General features: G+C 49.9%; 1 protein-coding gene across 2 annotated transcripts in view; it reads left to right on the top strand.

The window, feature by feature from the left end:
• The window catches only part of RAB11FIP3 (RAB11 family interacting protein 3), a 72,448-nt gene that overhangs the window by 26,625 nt on the left and 22,379 nt on the right, over nt 1-23,444 (top strand). For both annotated transcript variants that reach the window (XM_082064971.1, XM_082064970.1), the window contains exons 3-4: nt 7,615-7,706; nt 21,196-21,383. In XM_082064971.1, coding sequence (XP_081921097.1) covers nt 7,615-7,706; nt 21,196-21,383 — 280 coding nt within the window. The remainder of the gene's footprint in view (nt 1-7,614; nt 7,707-21,195; nt 21,384-23,444) is intronic.

Here is a 23,444-nt window from a genome sequence, read left to right as displayed (position 1 = left end):
TCTACAGAGATGATAATGACTGAAAAACAAACAATGGCAACTTCTGTTAGAAAATAGACATTTCTCATCATCCATCTGCTGTCTCAGTGTTTCTTCATCATATGTTTTATTTTCACTGTTGGGAGAATGCTGTTCTGTTCCACATCTGCTGCTACTAATACTTTTGGGAGACTGGGCTGGCCTGTGGTTTGGGGATTGCGTGGGAGGAGGTTGGGCTGGGCTGGACGCTCCACGTGGGTGGTGGTGGTTTCGGTCCTGCCTGTTTTGATTTCTCAGGTTTGATTGTTGGCTCTGGAAAGGGGTTTATTAATGTTCTGCTTAACCCAGGAAGCTGGGGAATGTTTCCTCCATTGTTACCAGAAATGTCTGGCCAGAGATCAGGTAGGGTTGGCTTCCTGAGCTTAGGTAAAGTGAAGTAGCCTGTGCTCCTGCCTCTGCACCAGCAGGCAAACCAGATCTGTCAGACCATTTCTCGTTAGGAATCCAGTCAATCTGGTGTTACAAATGAAGGGATAATTATTCACCTATGGCTTTTACTCCTCCAATGAGCCCAATTCAGCTCTCGTGGCCTGGAGGCTCGTGACTGTGCAGTGAGTGTTCCCATGTGACACCTTGACAGGTTGATGTGGCAAAAGCTTGTTTCTTCTGAGTGTTTCCTGGTCTCGCTCTTAGACAGGAGAGGCTGCGTGTGAAGTGGCTTTGCCGGGAAACTGGTGCCAGTTGCAGAGCTGCCGGGTTGGGCTGTGATGGGCGCGCAGCAGGCGGGCTGGCTCTGGTGAGCATCCCCTGGTGCTGTGGTGGACCACAGCTTGCTCCATCTTGAGCCCGTTTCACCTCTACCAAGCAATGTCTCCTCCTGGGTTGGTGCATGTGTCCCTTGGACATCTTTCTCCTTGATGACCTTTTGGTCTTTTCCAAGTGCACACAGTCTGACTGCTCCTGTAAATCTGTCTTGCCACTGGGCAGCTTCTTTCTTCTTCAGATTGGAAAGGCTGTTGCTAATGAGGTGGCCAGTGCTGAGTTCACTGATGAGAGATTCACAGGATGGCAGTGAAGGACTCGCGTCACCCTTTGCAGTGTGCTTGGAGAAGCTCAGTTAGGATGGTCTGTTTCCATAGTTGCATGCAGTCTTTCAAGAGGTCCTGACTCATTCTCTTCACAGAAAATGGAATAAAGCTGTTGACTGCAAAGTCCAGCTTTGTTTCCCAAAATAAAGTTATTGCAAATAGAACCTAGAGTGAAGGAGATGGCGGACATCAGGTCTCTTTGCCAGGGCAACTCGTGCTATTTTGGAGGCTCAGTCTCTTGGCCTTTTTTCTGCTGGTACGTCACGAAGTGGCTCTGAACCACTTGCCGGTGGCCACAAGCCTGCTCCTCGTTTTCCACACCTCCAGCAGCGAGCCTTTGCTCCAGGCTGACACAAGTCCGGAGGAATTTGAGCTGGTCTTGATAACTAGCACACACCGAAAGATGGCTCAAATTGCTGAGAATTAAAACCAAGGACTCATATGTTAAACTCAATACCAAATCCCACATATGTTAGCAGTGGCTTCCTGACCCTGGTCCATTGCTGCTGCGGAGGCAGCAATGCTCACCTGGTCTCCGAGGTAAAGTGAAGGCAGCTAGATTTATGCTTCCAAAGTGCTTGGATACGATGAAGTTAATTCTTTTTATTATGTCTTTAGATGGTATGTCTAAACAAAGCTTGAGGGCCTGCGCTGTGTGGAGAGGATCAAAAGGAATACGCGATAAGAACCAATCCATGAGTAACGATATTCAGGAAATGCAGGACTGCTAAAGCACATTAACTGAGAGTGGCTCGGATGAGGGTTGTGTAAGCAACCTTAATTCTGACACTGCCTCCTTGGGAGCCTGAGCTTGCTACTCTGTTATTCTGTTTGTGTAGTTTTTGGTTGTAAAATTATAGTCTTCAGTAAGTGCTCCTGGCCCGTTGTCTCGTCTTTGGAGGAACCAGCAGGTTGAGTTAGAGGGAGAACAGCAGAAAGCTCATCTTTCCAGCTCTGATCAGTGCCACCACTTTGTGTGTGAACATCACATTATAAATGTACTCCTGGAAAGCAAAAGGCCGGATGGTTGGGCTGGTGCTGGCTGTATCCTGCAGTGACTGGCACCACATGGGTGCTGGAGCTTCAGGGAAAGCACAAGACCTCTGGAAATACTGGACAGTGGCTTCCCCACTGTTTCTCTGCTTTGAATGTAAGATCCTCCTAAATGCCTGTATTTTTTTTAATACTTGCTGTGTGTCTTTTCCCACCTCATTTTCAAACAGTGTGCCCAGTAAAGGAGGTCACTTTATACCAGTTGTCCTTTCTTAAGCCAATCGTAACTTCATCTTACCATTTCTGAGGGTCTGTTTTGTTTTGTGCCATTCATGCAGGTTCCTAGCCTTATTCCTGCGTTGAATAATTTGGGCCTGTTAGCTGCACATAATCCATACTGTTTGAATCACTTTGAGTTTGTGGCTCTGTGGCTTGCAGCAGTATGTACAGTGTGTGTTGGCAGATGACTTAAATACTTCTGAAAGGCTCTGTTTTTCTAGGTCATTCCTATATGAAGCTGATAAAACTGGCTCTGTTTCTGACCGGTGTGTCACTACTGTACCCACAGCTCTTGACTCAAGGTGCCTTTTTACTGAAATCCTGTCTTCTCAAAGCAGTTTTTAGAATCTATTTCAGGAGCCTTCTGTACCCTGGGAATTCTGTTCCCATAGCTCTACTCTCTGTTGGATTTCTTGAAGAGCCCAGGTTGCTATTACAGGTCCAAGCCCTTTTGAAGCACAGCAGTTCTGCTGTCAGCACAATGAGATGGTGGAGATGGTGCATCTGCAGGGGCTCGGTGGGCGTTCATACCTGCAAAGAGCCCAGGACCTGTCCTGCTTGTCCTCTGGCTGTGTGCACACCATACGTCCAGGAGGAATTTCCATGTGGCTGGCTGTGTGGCTGCTCTTGGCACTGCTGCTCTTCTGAGCTGGCCAGTGGCCCTGAATGCTCGGTGGACACTGGATGGAGGTTGTCCTTGACTTGCGGGCTGCAGAAAGGACACGAGCAAATGCTCCATCAGTGGGTGAGAGTGTGTTTGGGCAGAGATGGTCCTCACCAGAAGCTGTACACAGCAGTGTTTGGGCAATGACTTTTTGAAATGCTGGGAGGAATGAGGGCATCTTCAGAGGAAGGCTCAGGATTGAGCACAGAGGCATAAGCCAGTGAGAAACAGGGCAGCACTGGGGAAAGCAGAAAATCAAATGCCTGGGGGAGAAGAAGAGGCTGTGGCTGACTGTGCTGACTCGAGGCAAAATTTGTATGGTGGCATATCTGCATCTCCCAAGTGAGTGGTGTGGTTGGTGCAGTGAGCCTGGAAGGTGGAGATCGCAGTGGGGTTTGAATGAGAACATGCTGGGCAACCAGAGCTGCAAGGTGGGGACGGGAAAAGGTGTCAAAGGGATGCAGCAGATACCTCACAGGAGACTTAATCTGCCTTTTACTTATTTATTTTTTTTTTCCCCCAAAGTTACCATAGTTTCACTGTATGATATAGTACACATGCCTGCTTTTACTGGTTACGATTACTTCTGTAAATTCTCCATCAGCCACGTTTCTCTGATAAAACTGCGCTGCTGCAATAGTTCCACTGAAGCTTTATTCAGATGCCTGGTACCCTGCCTGCATATTCCAGTCAAATAAATTAGTGCAATTAATTTTGGAAAAAGACCTAGCATATAGCTTATAGCCTCTTTGCAGGGAGCTTGCTGAGCAGTAAGGCTCCCTGGAGGGTCTCTTGGAGTCTGATTTTTTTAGCTCTGAGATTTTTGTCTGTGCATGATGTAATGGGGCTAACAGTGGGAGTGATGGATAGAGCTGAAACCACAGGAGAAAGCTGGTTATGGGAACTCAGGTGTGGGGACAGACAGCAGTCCCTAATGACGTCTGCATCTTGGGGTAAAAGCTGTGATTTTGAGCAGTGTTGGAAAGAGGTGATCCCATGCTTGCTGACCACATCAGCTCTTGAAGAGAAGGAAGGAAAGAGGTCAAATGCAATCAGGGGTGGGTGGAAGGTATGAACGAATGCTTTATGGTGCAAGGGGCATGGAGAAGGAGGTGTGAAGGAGAGCAGGGCATCAGCTGGGCTTTGGCTTTGAGGTCCAAGGGGGAGAGCAGAGGGAATTTGTGCTCATGGTGTGCGGCTGGAGCAGGGTTGTGTGGTGCTACAACTGGTGGCCCATGGCCACCCTCCTGTGATGTTTGTGGTGCAGTAGGGGGACAGTGAGCAGAGCCCTCCTGTTCTGACCACATTCCTCTTTCTGCACCCACAGGATGGTACTCCTCACATGGAGGGGGCCAGTTGAGCAGCAAAGGTCTCTTGGGGGATTTTTTTGGCTCTTTTGGACAGGAATTTGAAAGCTTAATGCAGCCTATTGTGCTGGAAGACTTTGCAGGCAAGCTCTCCATGGCAACTCTCCCTATACACAAAGCACCATATGGCTTTTTTGGAGGGGGAGGGAATGAATAGAGTAGAAAAGTCAACCTTTGTTTATGGTGGTGTTTGTCTTTGCACTCTGACGTGGAGCGCAGGGAGGTGGAAACATGGGGTGCTGTCTCCTGGGCATGGCTTCTGCTGGCCATGCTACCAGCAAGGGTGCAGGTGACCTCTCAGATGGTCTTTCCTTGCTTTTTACAGTGGTGCTTGCTGTAAAAATAAACCCTGCCTGCACAGAGACCCCCTCTTTGGGCTGGGTGCTCTGCAGACCCATGGAGCAACCAGTCCCATGTTTGCTCCTACACCAACAAACACCTGAAGGGCTGGGGAGGTTCCAGGAGCCCTTGGTTCGTGCAGGAGCTCTCCAGGAGGCAGCTGATGTTGGGGCAGCTGTTTGTGTGTTGTCTGCCTATGCCTTATACCCCTGCTTTTGAAAGGAACTGGAAGCTTTTGCTTGACTGTAAATCCTCCCTTTTCAAGTCCCTTTGGAAGGAATGAGCGGAATAAATATCTTTATCTGTGTCTGTAGAAAAGCAGGAAGCTTTTGTGTGTCTGCTTGGAGGGGGAGGAAAGTAAATGATACAGGAATAAGCAGAAGGAAGCAGCCTGTGCCTGGCTCTGCCGTTTTGGGGGTGTTCTGTGGTTCCCAGGGCTGCCGCGGGGTGCCACCAGCAGCACTGGGGATGGCCCTGCAGGGTGGCGCCGGTGAGGCTGGCCGGGTGCCTGGCTGTACCCAGCAGAGGTGCGAGATCAGGCAGCTGGAAGCACTGGCAGCTGCCCCGCACCCAGCTGTTTGGCTGGAGTCCTGCCACTGCCCGTTTGGGGATGCAGATGTGCTGTGGATGAAGCATTTGTGCTGTGCTGGGGCATGCTCAGAGATCGCAGAGAGTGGAGCTGTCACTGTCACCAGGGCTCAGGCTGGGATAGCACCAGGGCACTGTGCCTACAGCCTGTGTCCTGGGGAGCTCATCTGGCTCTGGGGGGGCTCCTGTGCACATCACAGGCGCCTCTCTGGAGGTGGCTGTTTCCTGCATGCTGTGCTCTGTATTCAGCAAGAGACATGGCTGTCTGTCCCCTCTGTTTTAATTATGTGACAGGGGTTGCCTGCTGGGAGCACTGTTTGGTTTTCCCAGAAGTGGGCAAAGGGTCCTCTTGGTGACACCCACTCTCAGGTGATGCCATGGCTTTGCCGCAAGCAGTTCACTCCCCCTGGCCCCTCAGTCCTCCCTGCTGTCAGCAGGGATGCTCACAAATTTTGGAATATGGACAAGGATAAACCATTGGGTAAACTCCTTCCAATTGCAGGCTCAGACCCACATGTGGAGCTGAGCAGGTGGGGACAAGGTAACATTTGAGGAGAGGGAGAGCACTGTCTGAAGATACCTCAATACTAAATGCATTTTTTATAGCAGGAGGTGGCCTGAGGCTGCCTGGCCTTGAGCAGTGTGCTCGGCCAGCAGCGTTTCCACATGTGTCTGGCTGCTTCCCTCAGGGTTACACAGGGGCCCGGCAGCTGGAAGCACAGCTCACAGCAGCGCTGGTGCTGCGAGCGGGGAGAGCAGCGGGGATATTGGAGTCATAAATTGTGAACAAGGGCACCTTTCAGCCCATGAAGCCGTGACCCTTCCATGTGCTTACTGTAGAGCACAGCATTGTATGCTGGGTTCTGGAAAAGCAATTTGGCTTATTCATGGCTTTGATTTACAGTCTAACCCTTGGGAGACCTAGACCTGGGTTAGAGGAGGGCTCGTTTCTCAGTTCCACGTGCTCGGTCTCTCCCACCGCTGTGCGCTGCCAGTACCCATTGGGTCCGTGGCTCCAGTATCTCCTTTATGCGTTTGCATTTAACAGTTACCTCAAAGAGGCACTGAGGAGGGTTATTAGGTGGAAGGGCTGTTGCTGCAAGCTCAACTCCTTCCTCTGTCCTGTGCGCTAATCCCTTGAGTTTGTACCAGAGGTACAGATCCCTTAATGAAAAATGGCCTTTCTTCATATCTGGAGATAGACCCAAAGCAGGAGTGCTGGCTGTGGCTGTATCGGGAATGTGCCCTTCGAGGGAGGCTGCATACAATCCTGTCTGGGTGGCTGTACCACTCAGCTGCAGCAAAGCATTACATGCCCATTTGGTCTGGACTCGAGCCTGGGAGCTGTTGGCTGCACTGCGCACCTGCTGGGAAGCCACCAGCCTGAAGGACGCGGGGAGCAGACCCTGCTTTGTAGCCCTGCTCTCGTCAGCCTCCAGCAGCCGTGAAAGGAAAGCCCATCCCTCTCCAAACCCAGGTGGCTGCTGAGCTTTCCTAGGAGCATTGACATAACGAGTCCCTCTGCCCGGCCGAGTTTATCAACATCAGACAAACCTAGTGCCGCAACGCTTGCAGCTCCAAGGCATGTGGGTTTGAGCCTGCTATTTATTTTAGGACTGCAGCATCTGATCTTGATTTGGTGTTTCCAGCCTGTGATCTAGGTCGTGTGCTGGATCAGGCATTAGCTGTTGCTTGAGGGACCACGGGGAATTTACGCTCCCTTCCTTGGTGGAAGGGCTTGGAGAAATGCCGATCCGCTCTGCTGCAGATGGGCTTTGGGGGTGGGAGGAGTAATATTTCCTTTTTATTTTTTAAGAAATCTCCTTGAAAACCTCCTATTTTCCTGTCCGACTGTGGGGATGGCTCCTGATGTGGCTGGCCACGGGAGGAGCAGTAGATGATAAAAGCTTCAGTGCAGGCTGCTTTCTCTGCGGTTCCCATGGTAGTTGGCTGTCACACATAGATCTAACGTATTCCCTGCCCACAGCAGGATTAAAGCCTTCTGGGAGAAGACTAAGAGGATGCAGGAAACAGACACAGGGAAGAAACCAGGAAAAGGAGCAGAAACCATGGCAGGGTAGGGATGAATGCAGGTGCGAGTCCCATCGGAGTGGCAATGGGCCTCTAGCACCTCTGCCAGCTGCCTTCCAGCCCTGGTGGTGGTGGGATGCCTGGAAGCAGAGGTCCTTTCTGAAAGCTGAAGGCACCGGTGTGTGCACGAGGAAGTTCTTGTCCTTCTACTGTCCTGTCTCTCTTCATTTGAGGGCGCGTGTTTCCTTTTGGTGATGTTTTTGTTTTGTTTTTTTTTCCTCTGCAGATCCTGACAGCCAGTTGTATGATATGGGATATACCCCTGAGGAGGAATCCCCACCCTGTCCTGATGAGTTTGACGACTTTGTCACGTTTGAGGTGAGTATAAGCACTGTTAACTCCTGCAAATGTCAGCTGTGTGCAGTGTGAGACTCGAGCATGGAGGGTTTGGCTGGGGAAGAAGAGCATTCGCTGTGATGGGGCTCAGGGATGTTCATCATGTAGTACAGACAAATCCTTGGATTCTCTGTGGGTGACTGGCCCAGAGAATTTGCACCAAGCAGTTGGTGGTGTTTAAATTAAAATTGTTGTTCAAGCAAAAACCCCCAGCTAGTGCTGTCTTAGCGTGCAGAGTGCCAGAGCACGGTGCCCTCTGTGAAAGAGGGGAATCCTTTTTGTGGTGAAACACCAGCAACGGTGGTAGGGTGCCTGCTGCTTTTGTGTTTATCTTGTTGCTGGAGTTTCTGAGTTTGGAGAACCTGAGCCTGATTTTGAGATGTACCAACCAGGAGCCTACCGAAGAGGTGCAGCGGAGCAGTCAGACATTAACACTCGGTGCTGTTGGGCCAGTAAAAGGCAGAGCAGAAGTAAAAAATGCATATATGTATTTTTTTTGTTTGTTTCTCTCTGTTCTTGGGCTTATCTGACATGTAGTGTTTGTGTTTTGGGGTTTGTGTGTTTGTTTGTTTCCTCTTATTAAATTTGTGGCCTCCATCCCTCCCTTCCTTTCTGTATTCCTTAGCACAGGAGCACACTGGACTAGCATCCCATATCTGCTCTCCCCAGCTAGAAAGGAGCCTGCAGCCACAGTGACCCATTGTCTGTGTTTGTGGGCTTTTGGGCTTTGCTTGGTTGCTTCCTTCACTCCTGCTGTGTGCCTTCCAGCCTGGAGCAGAAGGAGCCGCAGGTGCTTTCAGAACAAAGGGCTGGCTGGCTCCCTAGTCCCATGTGGGGACTGAATAGCTTCCTTCTGCTTCTCCTTTTCCAAACTTTCCTCTTCGTTTTTTTGACTCTGATGTCTTGGTACTGTGGATGTTCTTATCACACAAGTTGTCACCTGCAAAGTGACTCCCAGCCTCCTTTATATTCACATGCAAATATACATGTCTTTGCTTTGTATAGTCTGTAATATGTTATTTTGGCCGTGTGACTTCTCGATAAAAGGCTCAAGCTGTTCTTTTGAGTTTTGCAGTGATAAACTGGGTATTGTGCAACTGGTCTTCCCCATACTAGCGAGAAGCACAGGTCCATCGCTTGAGATGGCTTGAAGCTCTCACTTTGACAGCTCATGCCTGACAACCAACCAGGTCATCATCCCATTTCCCCACCAGGCGCAGGTTTTCTCTTGAGCCAGCTCCCTGGCTCCTGCTCTTGATCAAGTCAACGGAATCGCACTGTCACCTGAGAAAGACCCTTATTCCCTTAGGACTGCTCGGATGGACACAGCCTTAAGTGGTTGTGATCCTGGGTTCCTCCCCCAGAAGGCTTTCAAGGGCTTGCTGAATATTAGATTATTTTACCTTTTTGAAAGACAATTACAAAAGCCAGATATAGCTGGATAGAAGGGGGACAGGAGGGCAGGAAAGGAGATGGCTTTTGTATTATTTTTCTGCTGGACTGAATGGTTTAGAGGTGTGACAGTCTGTGTCGCAGTGCTCGTGCAGGCAAGGGCTTTTGCATTTTGCTTCTTAGACCTGCGTCAAGGGACAATCTTCTGAGATTCAGAGCAGGGATGTTTTCTAAGGGCTAATTTAGCATAGATGAGCTCTGTCAGTGCTGCAAGCTATTCTGGGCAGGAATACCAACAAGGCAGCTGTGTGCCCTGCTGGGATGAAATGCTTCTGCTGCTGGGCCATCGTTCTCTTGAAACAACAAGGTGACCCAAAGGAAAAAGGTGATGAATTCTGAAATCTCCTTTTCAGAAAGATGTAAATGGATTCTTATACTGAATTCAGGGTAATCATCTAAAGATCAGAGCTCTGGCAGTATCTATGTTTAATATGCCGGGTAAGAATTACCCGTGTTGTCTTGGATACATGATTCAAAATAATTTCCAGCCTGCAAGGATTTTGTAGAGGTTCATCAAATGAGAACATGATTGAGAAATATCGTTCGGTGTTGCGAGTGTAAAAATAAATTGGTGTCTTGGGGCGTGTGGTTTTTTGTTCTCGTTCAGCTGAGCAGTGAGCTCCCAACATGCGTTTTATTCCCCATGTCCTGTAGTGCTATACCTTGGAAAGCTTGAGCTGTTTTAGGGAGCAGGGAGGAGAGAAGCCGCTGTACGAAGCAGCCTGCTGGGAGCAGCAAATGAGTGTTTTTCACCAGAGCACAGTGCAGCCCTTACCTGGCAGAGCTGTCTGCTGGTGGGGCTCTGGCAGGTCCTTCTCCCTTAGGTGCAGCAGGAGCTGCTCTGGAAATGGTAAGATGGAAAACAGAATAAATGACCTTTCCAAATGTATATTCTACCTTGCTTGGATTCACCTGGAAGAGAGGAGGGGAGAAAAAAACACCCTTCCAAAAGTAGAGGTTTTGCCTTTCCTCTAAGCAGACCTCCCACACCACCAAAAAGCAGTTTGTATTCTGAGATGTCTCTGCTTGGGGAAGACCTGGGAAGATGGTGCACAGCGAGCACACAGCTCTAAAACTTGCTGCTTCATGGGGCCACCAGGCAGCTAAATAGCTTCCGTAACATGACAGCTTCTTTCTCAGCCCCCAAAATGCAACTGCTGGACTTCAGACAAGGGGTGAGCCCTTCTTGCTTTGGCAGGGCTGTGGGGTGAGGGAGCACAGCTAGCTTTTCGCCTCTCATGTCACATCAGAGGATGTTTGAAAGGTGAGCTGAAGGAAGGGTGCAGCATTTACTGGGCCGGGGTGCCGAGGGTCATCGTGGTTGCTGGATTTGTACTATTGACTCTCGTCCCCCTTAAACAGCACAAAATCGCACTGGCTTGAGTGCTTGGCTCTTACAAGTGTTGGGGCCGTGACAGAGAGCTTTTCTCCTAAATGTTTGTTCAAACAAGTGTAAACAAGTGCTTTAAGCAGTTTAAATGAAAATGTCTTCTCTTTGTTAATAAGGTTGCTCTCTTCTTGGTGACTCATCTCCTCTTTTGGTGCCTGTCATCAGAGAGAGCTGAACATCTGCTGAAAACCCCGAGTACCCAGCGCTGGTGTCTTTCAGCAAGTGTTTGCTCTGCAGACTGAAGAATCAACACATGCGTCTTCTAGTAAAGGCATAAAAGCCTCTCAAAGGGGGCGAGGTCTGAATTTTGATGCTTCACGCAGGGACCTTTGTAATGTTGGATACTTCCACAATTCAGCCCCTGGTGTGGCTCCTGATGTGGTGCGGAGCTTCTGGCTCTTGTTGCACCTTGCCAAGTCTGTCCAGCAGAGAGGTCTGTCTCTTGAACTGTTTTCAAAGAGGATTTCTGGTTGCAGGGCTCTGCTGAGACAGTGGCTCACAGGGGTTTGGAAACGCTGGAGCCTGGGTTCATGCAGCCATGTGGCTTCTTGTGCACCCAGCTGTGCTTGCAGGGGGCTCATCACGATCCCTAGAGCTTCACTGTCAGGAGTGCAAGAGGAATCTCATCCCTGTCTTCTTGCCCCAGAGCAGGGAGAGCATCACCTCACCCTGGTTACCCACCTGCCTGCAGCCCCAGGGACTGTGTTTCTCCCTGCCCGTGGTGGATGTGTGATGATTGCAGGGTGGGTGGTGGCAAACTTACTGCTTTTTATTTATGCAGGGAAACATCACTGATAAATAATGACAATGTTTTTACCTCCCCTGCCTTGTAGAAGCTATATAAAGGGAGCCTCGAGCGTGTCTGTCCAGACACCTGAGTCCTTGCCTGTTTTCCCCCAGGCTGGGCTAGTACAGCTTTGCTGGTGACTAACTAGAAGGTAGGAGTTCTCCTTGCCTCCCCTGCAGGCTCCCATGAAGCTTGTGACTCAGTTCTGAGGTACACCGGCTTGTTTGCAATGCCTTGCAGTGGGGAAGGGGGTGAAGGTGAGTTTGGAGTTAGCTTTATTGGTGCCCCCTGTGCTTTGCCCTAGGACAAGGGCTCTCTGTCCCCTGTGCCCTGGCTCCTGGGAGCAAATGAGCCTGTTTGAGCAATGCAGAGCAAGAAGGCTGACTCTCTCAAAATGAAAGCAAGCCACAAAAATGTGGTGTGCTGCCAGAGTTAGGCTGGGATTGCCATGGAGATGTGTAACCTTTGTTGGTCTGGAGAAGAGGTAGAGCCGGTGAAGGCTGTGCTCTGTAAAGGCTGACCGAGAGCACAGTAAATAGCACAAATCCTGATTTTATCCCTGGGAACTCATGCTTTGGGCCAGCAAGGTCATAGGAAGGCCCTTTTTGAGATCTGCAAAGCACGGCAGCCAAACCTCCTGCGGGTGAGAGGTGCGGTGCTGCGCGCCGTGTGCGGGGCTGTTGCCATCTGCTGGGCGGCTGCCGCGGCTCCTCAACAGCAGCCGGGAAGGTGCATCGCGCTGAGCTGCGGCAGCTGCGAGAGGAGTGTTTGGCGTTCCTGGGACAGCGGCACTAATCAGGCACACAGCGATGCTCCCCGGGCATGCACCGGGGCACCCTGCAAGCCTTACCTCCCCCAGGCATGTCCCTTCTAGCTGAATGTTCTGTAGCAAGTTGTACAGCACAGTAGGAGTCACTCTGGGGAGTAAAATGGTCCTTGGTGAGGTCCCACATCTAGTTTTCTGAATTTTGGGAAGAGGGAATATTCCTGGCTTTTTCCAGGCTGCCTGTCTGCAGGTGTAGCTGGCGGCTGCTGAAAGAACTGTTGGCTCTGTTAAAGCTGGAATTCTTTTCATGTGGAGCAATTGAATTTAATGCTTCTTGAAAGGCATAAGTCAGACTGAGGCAATTTAAATCCACCTTGCTGGATTTTTCCAGCTACTCCAACTTCCTGCGAAGGGGACTGAAGACATGTAGGGTTCCAGCTGTGCACTGGTAATGCAGAAGGTGTTGCTGAGAGTATGTGGTGTCCCACAACTCGGGTGTGCAGGAGCCGTACCCTGGGGGCAGCAGCTATTGTTCCTCATGGCTTGTGTTTTGAAATGAGCTCATGTGGGGTGGTTGCACCAGTCTGCCCTACACTCACTGTCTCTGCTCCAGGTAGCCCAGTGAACCTTTTGGGTCCCTCTTTCTTGTTAGACTCCTCTGGAAGTTATTTGTCTTCCCTGAAGGCAGAGGGAGCTGTGCCACCTGAGCAGAGAGAGCATTTGGAGTACGTGTTTTCTGCCTTGGCAGTGGACCTGCTTTGTGATCCTTGGCAGTTTAGTGAGGTTTTTCTCCTCTGCCTCTCCATACCGCTGTTACCAGCAGGTGGGTGTCTGGTAGAGGCCAGCTGGTCTGAAAAGACAGAGTTAAGCTTTGCAGCCTTCAAAGGCAACCTGCCTCTAAGCTGAGCTGCCTGAGGGGCTCATGGCACCGGGGCACACCTGGGGTTCAGCTCTCCAGCTCTGCCAGGGACAGTGGGGACTGTTCCCTGGTCACCCTAACGCAGGTCTGAAGGTCTGCAGTGCTTTACTGCGCCGGCACTGCTGTCCCACTGCGATGGGGATGGGGAGACTGCAGCTCTCTAGCCCTTGGCTCGGGCTTTCCTTACCAGTGCCATTCGCACAACTGGAAGGACTGTCCACAACAGGCTTCTCTGCACAGCGTTGACCCAAAAACATCGTCGTGCCCAAACAAAAGAAAATCACAAATCCCTCTTCAAGTTGCCTGCTGGAACTGGGGTTAATTTTGTCATCAACAGCTACTGCACTAAAAATCTCATAGGTGGCCAGCACTGGAGGGCTGTGAAATGTTATGGATGCAGTTTTAGATCTGTTCATCTGTCTCCTGGGGAGGCACATGGAGCCCTGAGCAATGTCCCCTCTGTCCCCAAAGCCTTTCTGTTCCCCAGCACTGAGAGGCGAAGGGAGCTGCCCATCCTGTTCACACATGTGGAACATGTTTTTCACAGCAAACAAGTGAACAGTCTGTATTATCTTTGTATGCATTAGACACAAGAAAATACAGTAATCAAATTGCTACAATTGCTGGACTAACTCCAAAATCAGTCCATGGTGACAACTTTGCAACAAGAAGCCTGAAAATACCAAGGAAATTCATATTGGCTCAGTACTGTTTAAAGGAAAGGACTGGAGTGTAAATCAGGCACAAATGTCCCTGAAGGCAGGACCGTAGTTCGGGGTTATGGTGAGAAATTTCTTTGCTGGTCAGAAAACATCGTGTTTGGAGTGTTTGCCTTGTGCAAGATGGTTGGAAGGAGTTTGGAAAAACAAAGACCTTGAAGCCTTATCTTGAACTGCGAGTGCAGCGCGTGGGACTGAGAACCGTGGGAGCTGGACGGCGGCTCAGCGGGCAGGGTGGCAGCGGCACTGGGAGGCTGCGAGAGGGACGAGCAGCCTTGGAAGGAAATGTGAGTTTGAAAAGTAAAGCTGGTGGTGGTTGGGCTTTGCTAATTATCTTTACTGTAGGGCTGTCTCACTTTGGGCTCATTGCAGCGGTGCCGGACCTTCCCTGAGGTCTTGCAGCGCACACAGAGGAGCTGGGAGAGAAAAAAGGGCTGCAACCTGCTTGTTGAGTAGCATATCCGGACAGAGCCAGGAAGAGAGCTCGGGTTAAAGCATAACTCCCCTTCTGCCCTGCTTGTTACCAGAAGTCCTTGCTTTTTTTGGACTCAGCACAGGAGGTCAACTGGTTATCAAGGTGCAAGATGCTTCCAGTCAGTGTTGCTGAGTAGTAGATTCTGCTTGGGGCACTGTGCTTCAGGAAGGATGTGGCCCAGAGCGGAGCAAGGATAAGCCAGAGAAAATGAGAAAATGTGATTTGTGAAGGTAATGGAATGAAACAAGTTTGTTTATGCTAGACAGGCATGACTGAGGGAGACTGAGGTTTGAAGAATGTGAAGTTTCTGTAGAGAGGAAATAGGAAAACGGACAAAACCCTCACAACCTCTGGGTTTGAGCAGTGCGTTGCAGACTGTGTACTGCCAAGGACTTTGTATGTGGGTCAGGGAGGACCCTGTGGATGCTGTGGATGGTGTCTCCCTGCGGCGCTGGCTCTGCAGACAGGAGCTGCTGGGTGAGGGGGATGCAGAGCTGGGGCAAAGGAGGGGTCGGTGTGTTTGTAAACCTGGTTGTCATCAATGGTTGAAGCTCCAGCCTTTTTTTGAGGGCAGTGTTGTCATTGCACATGGTAAATTGCCGTCTGATTCACCCAAACGGTGATTGCGATTGCTTATCAGTAGCAAAGTGCTCCTGATCTCCTAGCAAGCAAAGCAAGCTTTATTTGTTTTTCTATTTGTGACTATAAGGAAGGAATTTGTCATTTAGTGCTTAAACATTCACCAGAAATATCAGGAAGGATGAGGTAAGCCCCAGCAGCCTCTATAGGTCGTCTTCAAAATTCACCTTTCTAATTGGCGATGGTTTCATGGGAGAAGGCTGGCCCTGGTGTGGGGCTACAAGACGTGCTTTTATTTTGGTGCTCGCATAACCGGCAGGGCTGCGGTCACACGGTGGGGCAGTGCGCATTAGCTTGTCTCTCCTTATCGCTGAGGTGGGAACAAAAGGCTCTGTGTTCAGGACGGAGCCAGTAAGCCTTGCGCCCGGCGGATCCTGGACTTTGCTTCCCTCCTGCCTCGCAGAAGCAGCCGGCAGCTCCTGGAGCCGGGTTGGACGCGGGCGAGGAGGCGATGTGTCCGCAGGTGGGTTTGCAGTGCTAACGCAGCATGAGGAAGGTTGGGTTCCTAGAGCGACACAGGTTTCCAGCCCTGGGACCACTCTCAGCCCTGGAGGTGCCAGGAAGAGGCAGGTTGAGCGTCTGCCTGACTCAGCCTCTTGCTGTTCTCTTAAGAGTTTGTTGGTGTGTGCAGTGTCTTTAGGAACAGTCTTTCCTCGCTGTAGTCCATGGGGTGTGTGCATATGATCTAGTCCTCTCTGCCTGAGTCTCTTGGGGGAGTTGGACCAGGAGGGACGGTGGCTGCAGGCTTTCGGGGTGCTGAGGGCAGCCTATGAAATATGGGGTCTTGTGGATTGTTCTTTGGTTTTGGCGCTTTTTTTGTTGTTGTTTTGGTTTGGGTTGTTCTTGTTTGTTGTGGTGTTGTTGTTGTTTGTTTGGCTGGGGGATTTTTTTTGTTTGGTTGGTAGGGGTTTTTTTTTATTGGTGGTGGTGGCGTTTAATGTGTGTGTGTGTGTGTGTTTGGTGTTGTTATGTTTTTTTTTTTTTCAGTAGGTGTTTCCAATTTGCTCTGACAGTTGCAGCATGATTCTCTTGCCCAGCCTCAAGGGATATTACCAAGCATAGCAGCCTTAAAATCCAATTTCAGGGGCTGTATTGTGAAAGGGGAGCAATTGCCTTTGCCGTAGACTGAGTGCGGGCTCCCTGGCTTCTTTGAAAAGTGAACATTGCCCAAATATGCAGGAAGAGGCAAATATTATGGCCAAGAGGTCAGTGCCTTGCTGCTGGTGGTAACCTCCAGTGTGGGATCACCCATTGGCATGATGGTTTCTGGCTGCCAGCATTCAGAGGCTGAGCTGCCTTGGGGTGTTTGAGGTGCTGGTTGTATTAGCGTAGACTCCGGTGGGCCTATAAACACAGCTCACCTCCCTTCTCCCCCCAGCTTTAAACTGGTTTAAAGCCAGTTTAAGCCCAGGTTGCCTGCTGTGAGGCTGGGCAGACGTGTGTCCTTGGCAGCACCATTAGCTATGGGGCTGCTCTTCACCTCTGCTCCTTTCAGAGCAGCCTGTCCCGCAGCCATGGGTCTCTGGGTGTTCCTTGCGTCAGGTGCAGACAGGGCAGCATTCCCAGCCTGGCAGTGGCACCGGTGCCCTGGCTGCAGCCAGCAGGTGAGGGTGTCCTTGGCAGGTGGTTTTTTAGCTGGTGTGTCTCCCCTGTCTGTCCTGTGTGCAGTCAGAGCTGGTATTCATCACAAATAGGCTCATGGTTGCTGGGATAACAGAGTTGTTTTGCCTTTTCCTCTCCCCCCCCACTTCCCCTCCCGAGCTTCTGAGTGCTTGTGGCCAAGGGCAGCAGAGCTCTGGGGTGCTGGGACAGTTCTGGGGACAAGCAGGGGACCAGCCCTGCAGAAAAGGCCTGGGAGGAACTTTCCTGGGAGCCAGACTTTGCTCTTCTCTCCAGGGCAGCTCTTGTCCATGACAGATCAAAGCTCAACTTGTCGCTGCTCAGACCTGGCAGGTGACTCCCAATAGTCTTGTTTCCTCTCCTTGTACTCAAATGGCTCTTTTTTAATCGGTGTGGTTTTTACAGCACTTTTACAAAATTTAATCAAATGTGCAATTAAATGCCAGGAACAGATGAGCTGCTGCTGGAGAAGTCTCCTAAAGGTGCCTCCTCATCTCACCCGTTTTATCAGGGCACATTACGTCACCCTGATGCAGATTTCATCCATTTATTTCCTTTTAGAAGCAGGAGGGCTCACTGCTGGGCTTTCAGATCCCCGGCGTTTTGCCAAACACCTCTCAATGGTCCAAGGTGTGCCTGAGTGACCAATGGCAATATTGTCATTGCTGGGGCAAACAGGTCTGACGTGGGGGAAATACCTCCCGGGGGGCTCGGGGTCAGGGCTGGGAGCTGCAGTTGAACTGTGACCCTGTGTCAGCTCAGGCGCTCTGTGTGTGTGTCCCTGTTTTGAGGTCTGACGTTTACCTGAAGTGTCTAAGGGTGTGTTTGATTTGATAAAAGCTTAAAATACAGTGACACTGGTGACACAGGCCTGTTCTGAACATGGTGGGGACATTCCTGGCAAGTCCCCCAGGCACTCACAGCCTGACTGTCCCGGTCTGACGGCTGGCTGTAAGTGTATTCTGGGGTTTTTTAATCTGGAAAAAGTGTTTATTTTCTGCCAGCTCACAGAAGGGCAAACCTGACTGCACAAGAGCTGTGGCAGGGAGGTTTAAAGGGTCAGTGCACAAACCAGCTGCTCGTGAGGCCACCAAAAAGCTTTCTACAACCCACGGCTGCACTTTTGCCCAGGGCACAGGGGCTTGGTTTTGCTTTGCTGCATCAGGCATTTGATAATATCTTACCTATGTCCCCTTGGCTTCCCCATCTCCTTCCTGCATCTTTCCTTGAGGTTTAGTTAATTAATCTATGATCAAATGTAAAGCCAAGTTCTCCATGCTTATGCGCAGGAGAAGGACTTTGTTTACAGTTTCAACTGCCTCTTAATTCATTGACCATGTAGTTGAATTTTAATAGGACTCTTGTGTTTGAAATGTCATCTAGGCTAATATTGCAAGGTAAAAACTTTTCTCCTTTGCTAAATACGAAGAAAGTTTGCAAATTGTGTTACAAGTCCTCTTTAAAAAGAAATCAATAAATCACTGCACATCCTCAGTGTGGCAGAAGGACGGCTAATGTGCTGCTCTGATGGGTGCTTCTAGCTATAAAGGTTTGGTCTGTTATTCAGCCTGTCTGTGCTGGTATTTCCCATCAACAGGATGTTCTGTAACCATTTTATTAGATTAATTGCCTAACCGTGGCACTGGGATGTTCTGATGCCGTGAGCTGTTCAGCTCCTGGTTGTGCTCCATGTTGAGAGGGCCAGCAATGGTAACCACAATAGGGTGGTTTTTAATAATTTCCTTGTGGGTTGGGGTTCTTTGGTTTAGTGGCGTTTTTTGTGTGTGGCATGTTTGGGGTTTTTTGGTTTTGTTTCTTTGCAATAGTTGTCTTTACTTTGTGCTCATTATCAAAGTCCAATGTATGCCTAAATTCAAGCTTTTCCAGCGGGAATGGGTGGGTGTTTTTGTTTGATTTTTTTTTTTTTAAAACCTGCAGCATTTACTTTAGAGTCTGCAAGCAACGTTATTTCTAGTTCGGCATTAAATCCTTCTTCAAACTGGCAAAAAGTATCCCTTTGAAACGCGTGGGGATGGCTGCAGATGTGGACGGCTGCTCTCCTTTCTTGGGCCTTCTGTGCTGCACCGAGTTCCCATTGCTTCCAGCCACCATTCCAGCACGAAGCATCACTGTTGCAAGCGCTGGGGCTGCGCAGTGCAGGGTGAAGATGGGTTTTATCCCGCAAAGCAAAATATAACCAGTGTTACAACACAGCTTTGATACGCTGGAGCCTGGCTTCTCCTAAACTTGGTGTCTTCTACAAAAGCACTGGAATGTCTTAGCACACCGTCCCCTGGAGGCTGGGGAGCTGCTGGCTCCTCCTGGGGACTGTGCCGTGTCCTCAGGTGTCTGCGAGCCGGCCAGCAGACCTGGCCTCTGCTCCCAAGTCCCCCTCGTCCTCCTGCTCGAGCATTAGGAGCCTGAACAGCATTTCTAGAAAGTGCCACACAAATCCAGTAAAGCACTTAAGCAAGTCCCCAGCTTTAGGTATATAAGTAGTCTTGCTGGATTTATGCTTTTAAAGTGGGTGGGAGTTATAGGAGGCTTTTGTTTTTCTCTCAAAGGACAGCGAAAAGCCACCTTCTCCCATGCTCGGGATGACGTTAACTGCAGCAGCCTCGCCTCTGTTAGATTCAACATCACGTGAACAGACCTGTCTTTTCCTGGTGCTGACATTAGACTCCAGTTTTATGTAGGTTTATGTCATGTTTAACTTCAGGGTGGTGTCCTAGAGAGATGCTGGTGTCCATAGGTCAGCGTGGGGCTGTGGAAGCTGAGCCAGCCTTACAGGAGGAGCTCCTGTCCGTCTGTCTGTCTCATCCATCACCCAGCTGAGTGTACTCAGGTGGCACAGGAGCTGATGAGAGCACTCAGGAGGGAGCAAAGCCAGGGCATTGACTTGGACGCTTTGCTTTGCTCATTAAATGTCCGTGTAACATGGGAATCACTGTTGAATTCTTCTCCCTCGGTCCCTTTGAGGTTTTCACAGCAGCTGTACAGGTTGTTGCTGTCCATCTTTGGCCTCACGCGTGTTGAAGCAGCCTGAGAATTTGTAGGTAAAACAAAATTATGTGTTGGTTGTGTTTTGGGCTACAGAAGTTCTTTGGGCTGCAGGGTATTTAACCAAGAGAGGAGAATCAGACTGGCAAGAGCAGCGTTTGCGAAGTCGAGGCAGCAGAATGTCAGTGGGACATTCTCTCTCTTGGTCTGGTGCTCTCCTGCTGTACAAATCCAGCACGTGCCCTAAAAGCTGCTCTTCTACCGGAGGGCACCTGCAGCAGGACTCTTCCATCCCGCCATGCACACACCTCGCTTTGAATAGCAGCTCTAATGTAACTTTCCATTCTGCTGCCACAAGGACAGTGTGTGTGTTTTCTTTCTAGCTGCTGGAACACGGGGCTTTGAGAAACCTCATTGTCTTGAAAATCCTTGGAAAAAGCACTGAAAGCTGCTCTGTGCGCTCTCTGACAGAGGAAGAGAGTTTTACTTCAGTGCTGGTGCCTGCATTCAAAATACTGCCACTGCTTTGCCCTGCTGCTGTGCTAGAGGGGATGCAGCCAGTCCCGGAGCAAGTTTGATCCCATCAGGTGAACTTCAGATAGAGCAAATGGCTTTTCAGGAGCATCTTTTTCTCCTGAGGCCAGGCAGGAGGGCTCCCGCCCCCCTGCTCAACACCTCCAGTGACCGGGGGTCAGCTGGAGCTCAGCACCAGCGCTGACAGATCCCACCATGATTGCGATCCCAGAGCCAAAAACTATTGGATTTGTTCTGAGGTGCGCAGGGGAAATCCCACCAATGCTGGGAAATGAGCTGACACTTTGATGGGTATCAGGAGATTCTACTTTAGCAGGGTGTTTCTTCTAGTGCTCCCGCAGCTCTCCTCCAAACAGGGGATGGCTCTGGGCTCAGCACCGTGCGTGTCCCAGGAGGAACACCCTGCCCACACGTAGGAGCAAAAGGGCAGGACCAGCCGCTGCCCGAGGGGCAGAACTGGGAGGAAAACCCAGTTCCTCATGCTCGTAACATAGTGTCTTAAAAACCAAATTGTGCTGCTTTCGTAGAGCCTGCCGCAGGTAGCGGATCTGGGGAAGTAGTGCAAAATATTCAAGGTGCTTTTTCCAGCAGAAGTGCGGTGGTTTGGGTGTCCTGCTGATGCAGTCCCTGCAAGTTAGATGCTGTAATGAAGATTTATAAACCAGCTTATTTTCTGTTGAGTGATGGTATTACTAGAGGGGGTCAAAAAGTGCTTTAAGGGCTAACTGGTAGTTTTGAGTGGTGCTTTTTCAGATTAATAATGTGTCCTCTTAAAATGGAGGGAGTGAGAGCAACAGTGATCGGAACTGCTGAGTAAGCAGTGGGTAATCCCTCCTGGACTCGACAAATCCATACTTGCTCACAACACAATCTCCCTCCAACTCTTATTTAGTGCATATTTCCATAATCTGCTTTCCAAATGCTGCTGTTGGGAAGCATGCATGGCCCAAAGGCCACGGGGCACCCCAGGGGGTGCTCAGTCCTTGGACCTGGAGACAGAGCAGCACCTGGATGTGGGGTACGGCTCACACTGCTTTTAGCAGGTTGGATTGCTGTGCTTAGAAATGCAAGGCAGCAGTAATTAGCTGCCCATGCGTGTTTTGTCCTGTTCTGCAATTAAATGGCACCACTATACTATCTTATTTTTTTTCCCTCATGTTGTTGTAACAGGCAAATGAGGTGACTGACAGTGCTTACATGGGCTCAGAGAGCACGTACAGTGAGTGCGAAACCTTCACGGATGAAGACACCAGCACACTAGTACATCACGAGATGCACGACGAAGTAGAGACGGACAGTGCCATCGACTCCACCGTGCACTCGGAGTTCACCGACCCCATCGAGGAGCCGGAGCATGGGTGAGTGGCAAGGGTGAGGAGCAGAACTCACCATGCAGGGCAGGACACTCCAGCAAGCTGGGAGCAGACAAGAACTGAGGGAGATGCAGCCTGAGGATTTAAAACAAAGTGGGCTGAGTCTGTCTTGCTGAAACTGGTTGGCTTGTTCTTTGTCTTTGTAACTCCGTCCAAGACCAAAATAGCTCTTCTTTAAGAATAATGATAATAATTAGACCGCACCATGTGTAGGCTGTTTTGGAGCTCGGCTGGGCAATCTCTTTGACTTAATTGTTGCTTGCCTTTGGAGAACTTCTGTACCCTCATTAGCATCTTTAACCTCTAAAATAAGTTCTTAGATGATCCAAACACCTGAAATACTTGCAGTTTTTAATCTATTGCTTAAGCCAGAAACACAACATGTAATTTTCAAGTCAGGAGGGGAACTCATCATATTCTTGTTTTTCCTAAACATGTGTGCACCCTTTGATGTACAACCACCTCCTGTAATAACTAGTTTTAAACTTGTGCCTGAAGCGCAGAAGTGTGAGCTGAGATCATCTTCCCCGGGTCTGAACTGCTGCTGGCGAAACTGCTCCCGGGCCCGCCTCATTTCCTAGATTTTGCAGGAGAAGTGTTGTTTGGGGTGAAACTGGGGTGCTGGCAGGCAGGAGGGGAGGGAATAAGTCATTTAATAGTGACCAAAGAGCACTGCTCTGTGCTGAAACCATCATCACTTGAGGTCTGCTAATGCACAGAATTATTTTGGCCAAAAACACGTCACCCAGGCTTGGTGCTCTGGTGAGTACTTACAGTTCCTATCACTTTTAGAAGGCACTGGGCTTCCCTCACCCCAAAATCACATCTGGGGACATTAGAGATACGGTGAACAGTCAGTGCTGCTGGACACTCAGCACCGGGGCTGAAAGGGTGCTGTGGATTAGAGAATAAATGAGATTATCTGGCTAGGCTCTCCTCACCCCAGCGTGTTCAGCTCAGTGACAGTTAAATTGGGATACAGTCGGTTGCTGAGCTCCCCGAGCACCGAGCGGAGGGTCTCTGGAGGGGCCATGGCAGCCTGCGTGCGCTCTCGTCCTCTGGGGAAAATGACGTGCCTTGGATTCACCTGCCTGTAGGTACAACATTCGTGGAAATTTCTTTTAAGATTAGGTTGTTCTTGAGGCTTGCCTGCTGCTCCCGGTGTGGGCTTGGGGAGGGCGGGTGTCCTTTGGGTGCTCTGCCCAAGCGCAGTGGTGCCTGTTGTCAGGTGTGTTAAATGTGCGCAATCTCCAGGTAGGCAAGAAAAAAAATCAAGGAAAAAGTTATTTTGGCTTAAAGTTTTGGAAGGCTTGAGACAGAAACCTCTGGAGCTCTGTTCCCAGGTTGCTGAGGGCTTCTTTTGGTGCCATCAAACACCAGGCAGGACAACAAGTGCCCAAAGCTTTTCCAGGGGACAGTGAGTAAGTACAATCTGAGCAACACAGCTGGTGGACTGAATCAAAGCTTCAATGCTGCTTCTCAGTAGCTGTTAAAGCCCAACGTACCTTAGATGGTTTGAACTTAAGTGGTTATTTAGGCTATGTATAGTAAAGATTAATTGAACCCTGGATCTCAAAACTAATAGAGCCCCCAATAGGTGTATATGAAATACTCACACTGTTTATTGCCTGAAGCATCTCTGGCTGAGGGTTTCCAGGTGCCCGATCAGATCTGCTTCTGTGCGGTGCTTGTCAAACCACAACCCCAAATTTAGAGATTTGGGGTTGGATTTTGCTTGTCAGTTAGAAATTCCACCCCCTGCCTTCTATTTCTGGAGAGATTTCCGATGCTTTTGGCAATGGTTTGCTGGGTGCAGTAACTGACTCACTGCCGGGGAGGATGGGTTTCTGCTAGATCCCACTGCGGGAACAGCGGGATTTCGGAGTGCACAAGGGAGATGTGCAGATGCCCGCAAGCTGGAGTGGACTTGTCTGTGGTTAAATAGAGATCTGCCGCTGTTTTGACTGGAGAATTGACATGCTTTTTATTAACAGGATAAGGGTAAATCCTTCAGATGGTGCAGGTTTTTGTTATAAATGGCTTATC

The sequence above is a fragment of the Streptopelia decaocto genome (assembly GCF_964273445.1).
Source record: "Streptopelia decaocto genome assembly, chromosome: 13".
Lineage (NCBI taxonomy): Eukaryota > Metazoa > Chordata > Aves > Columbiformes > Columbidae > Streptopelia > Streptopelia decaocto.
The sequence above is the reverse complement of the archived record's forward strand: the minus strand, read 5'-3'. Positions and strand labels throughout refer to the sequence as shown.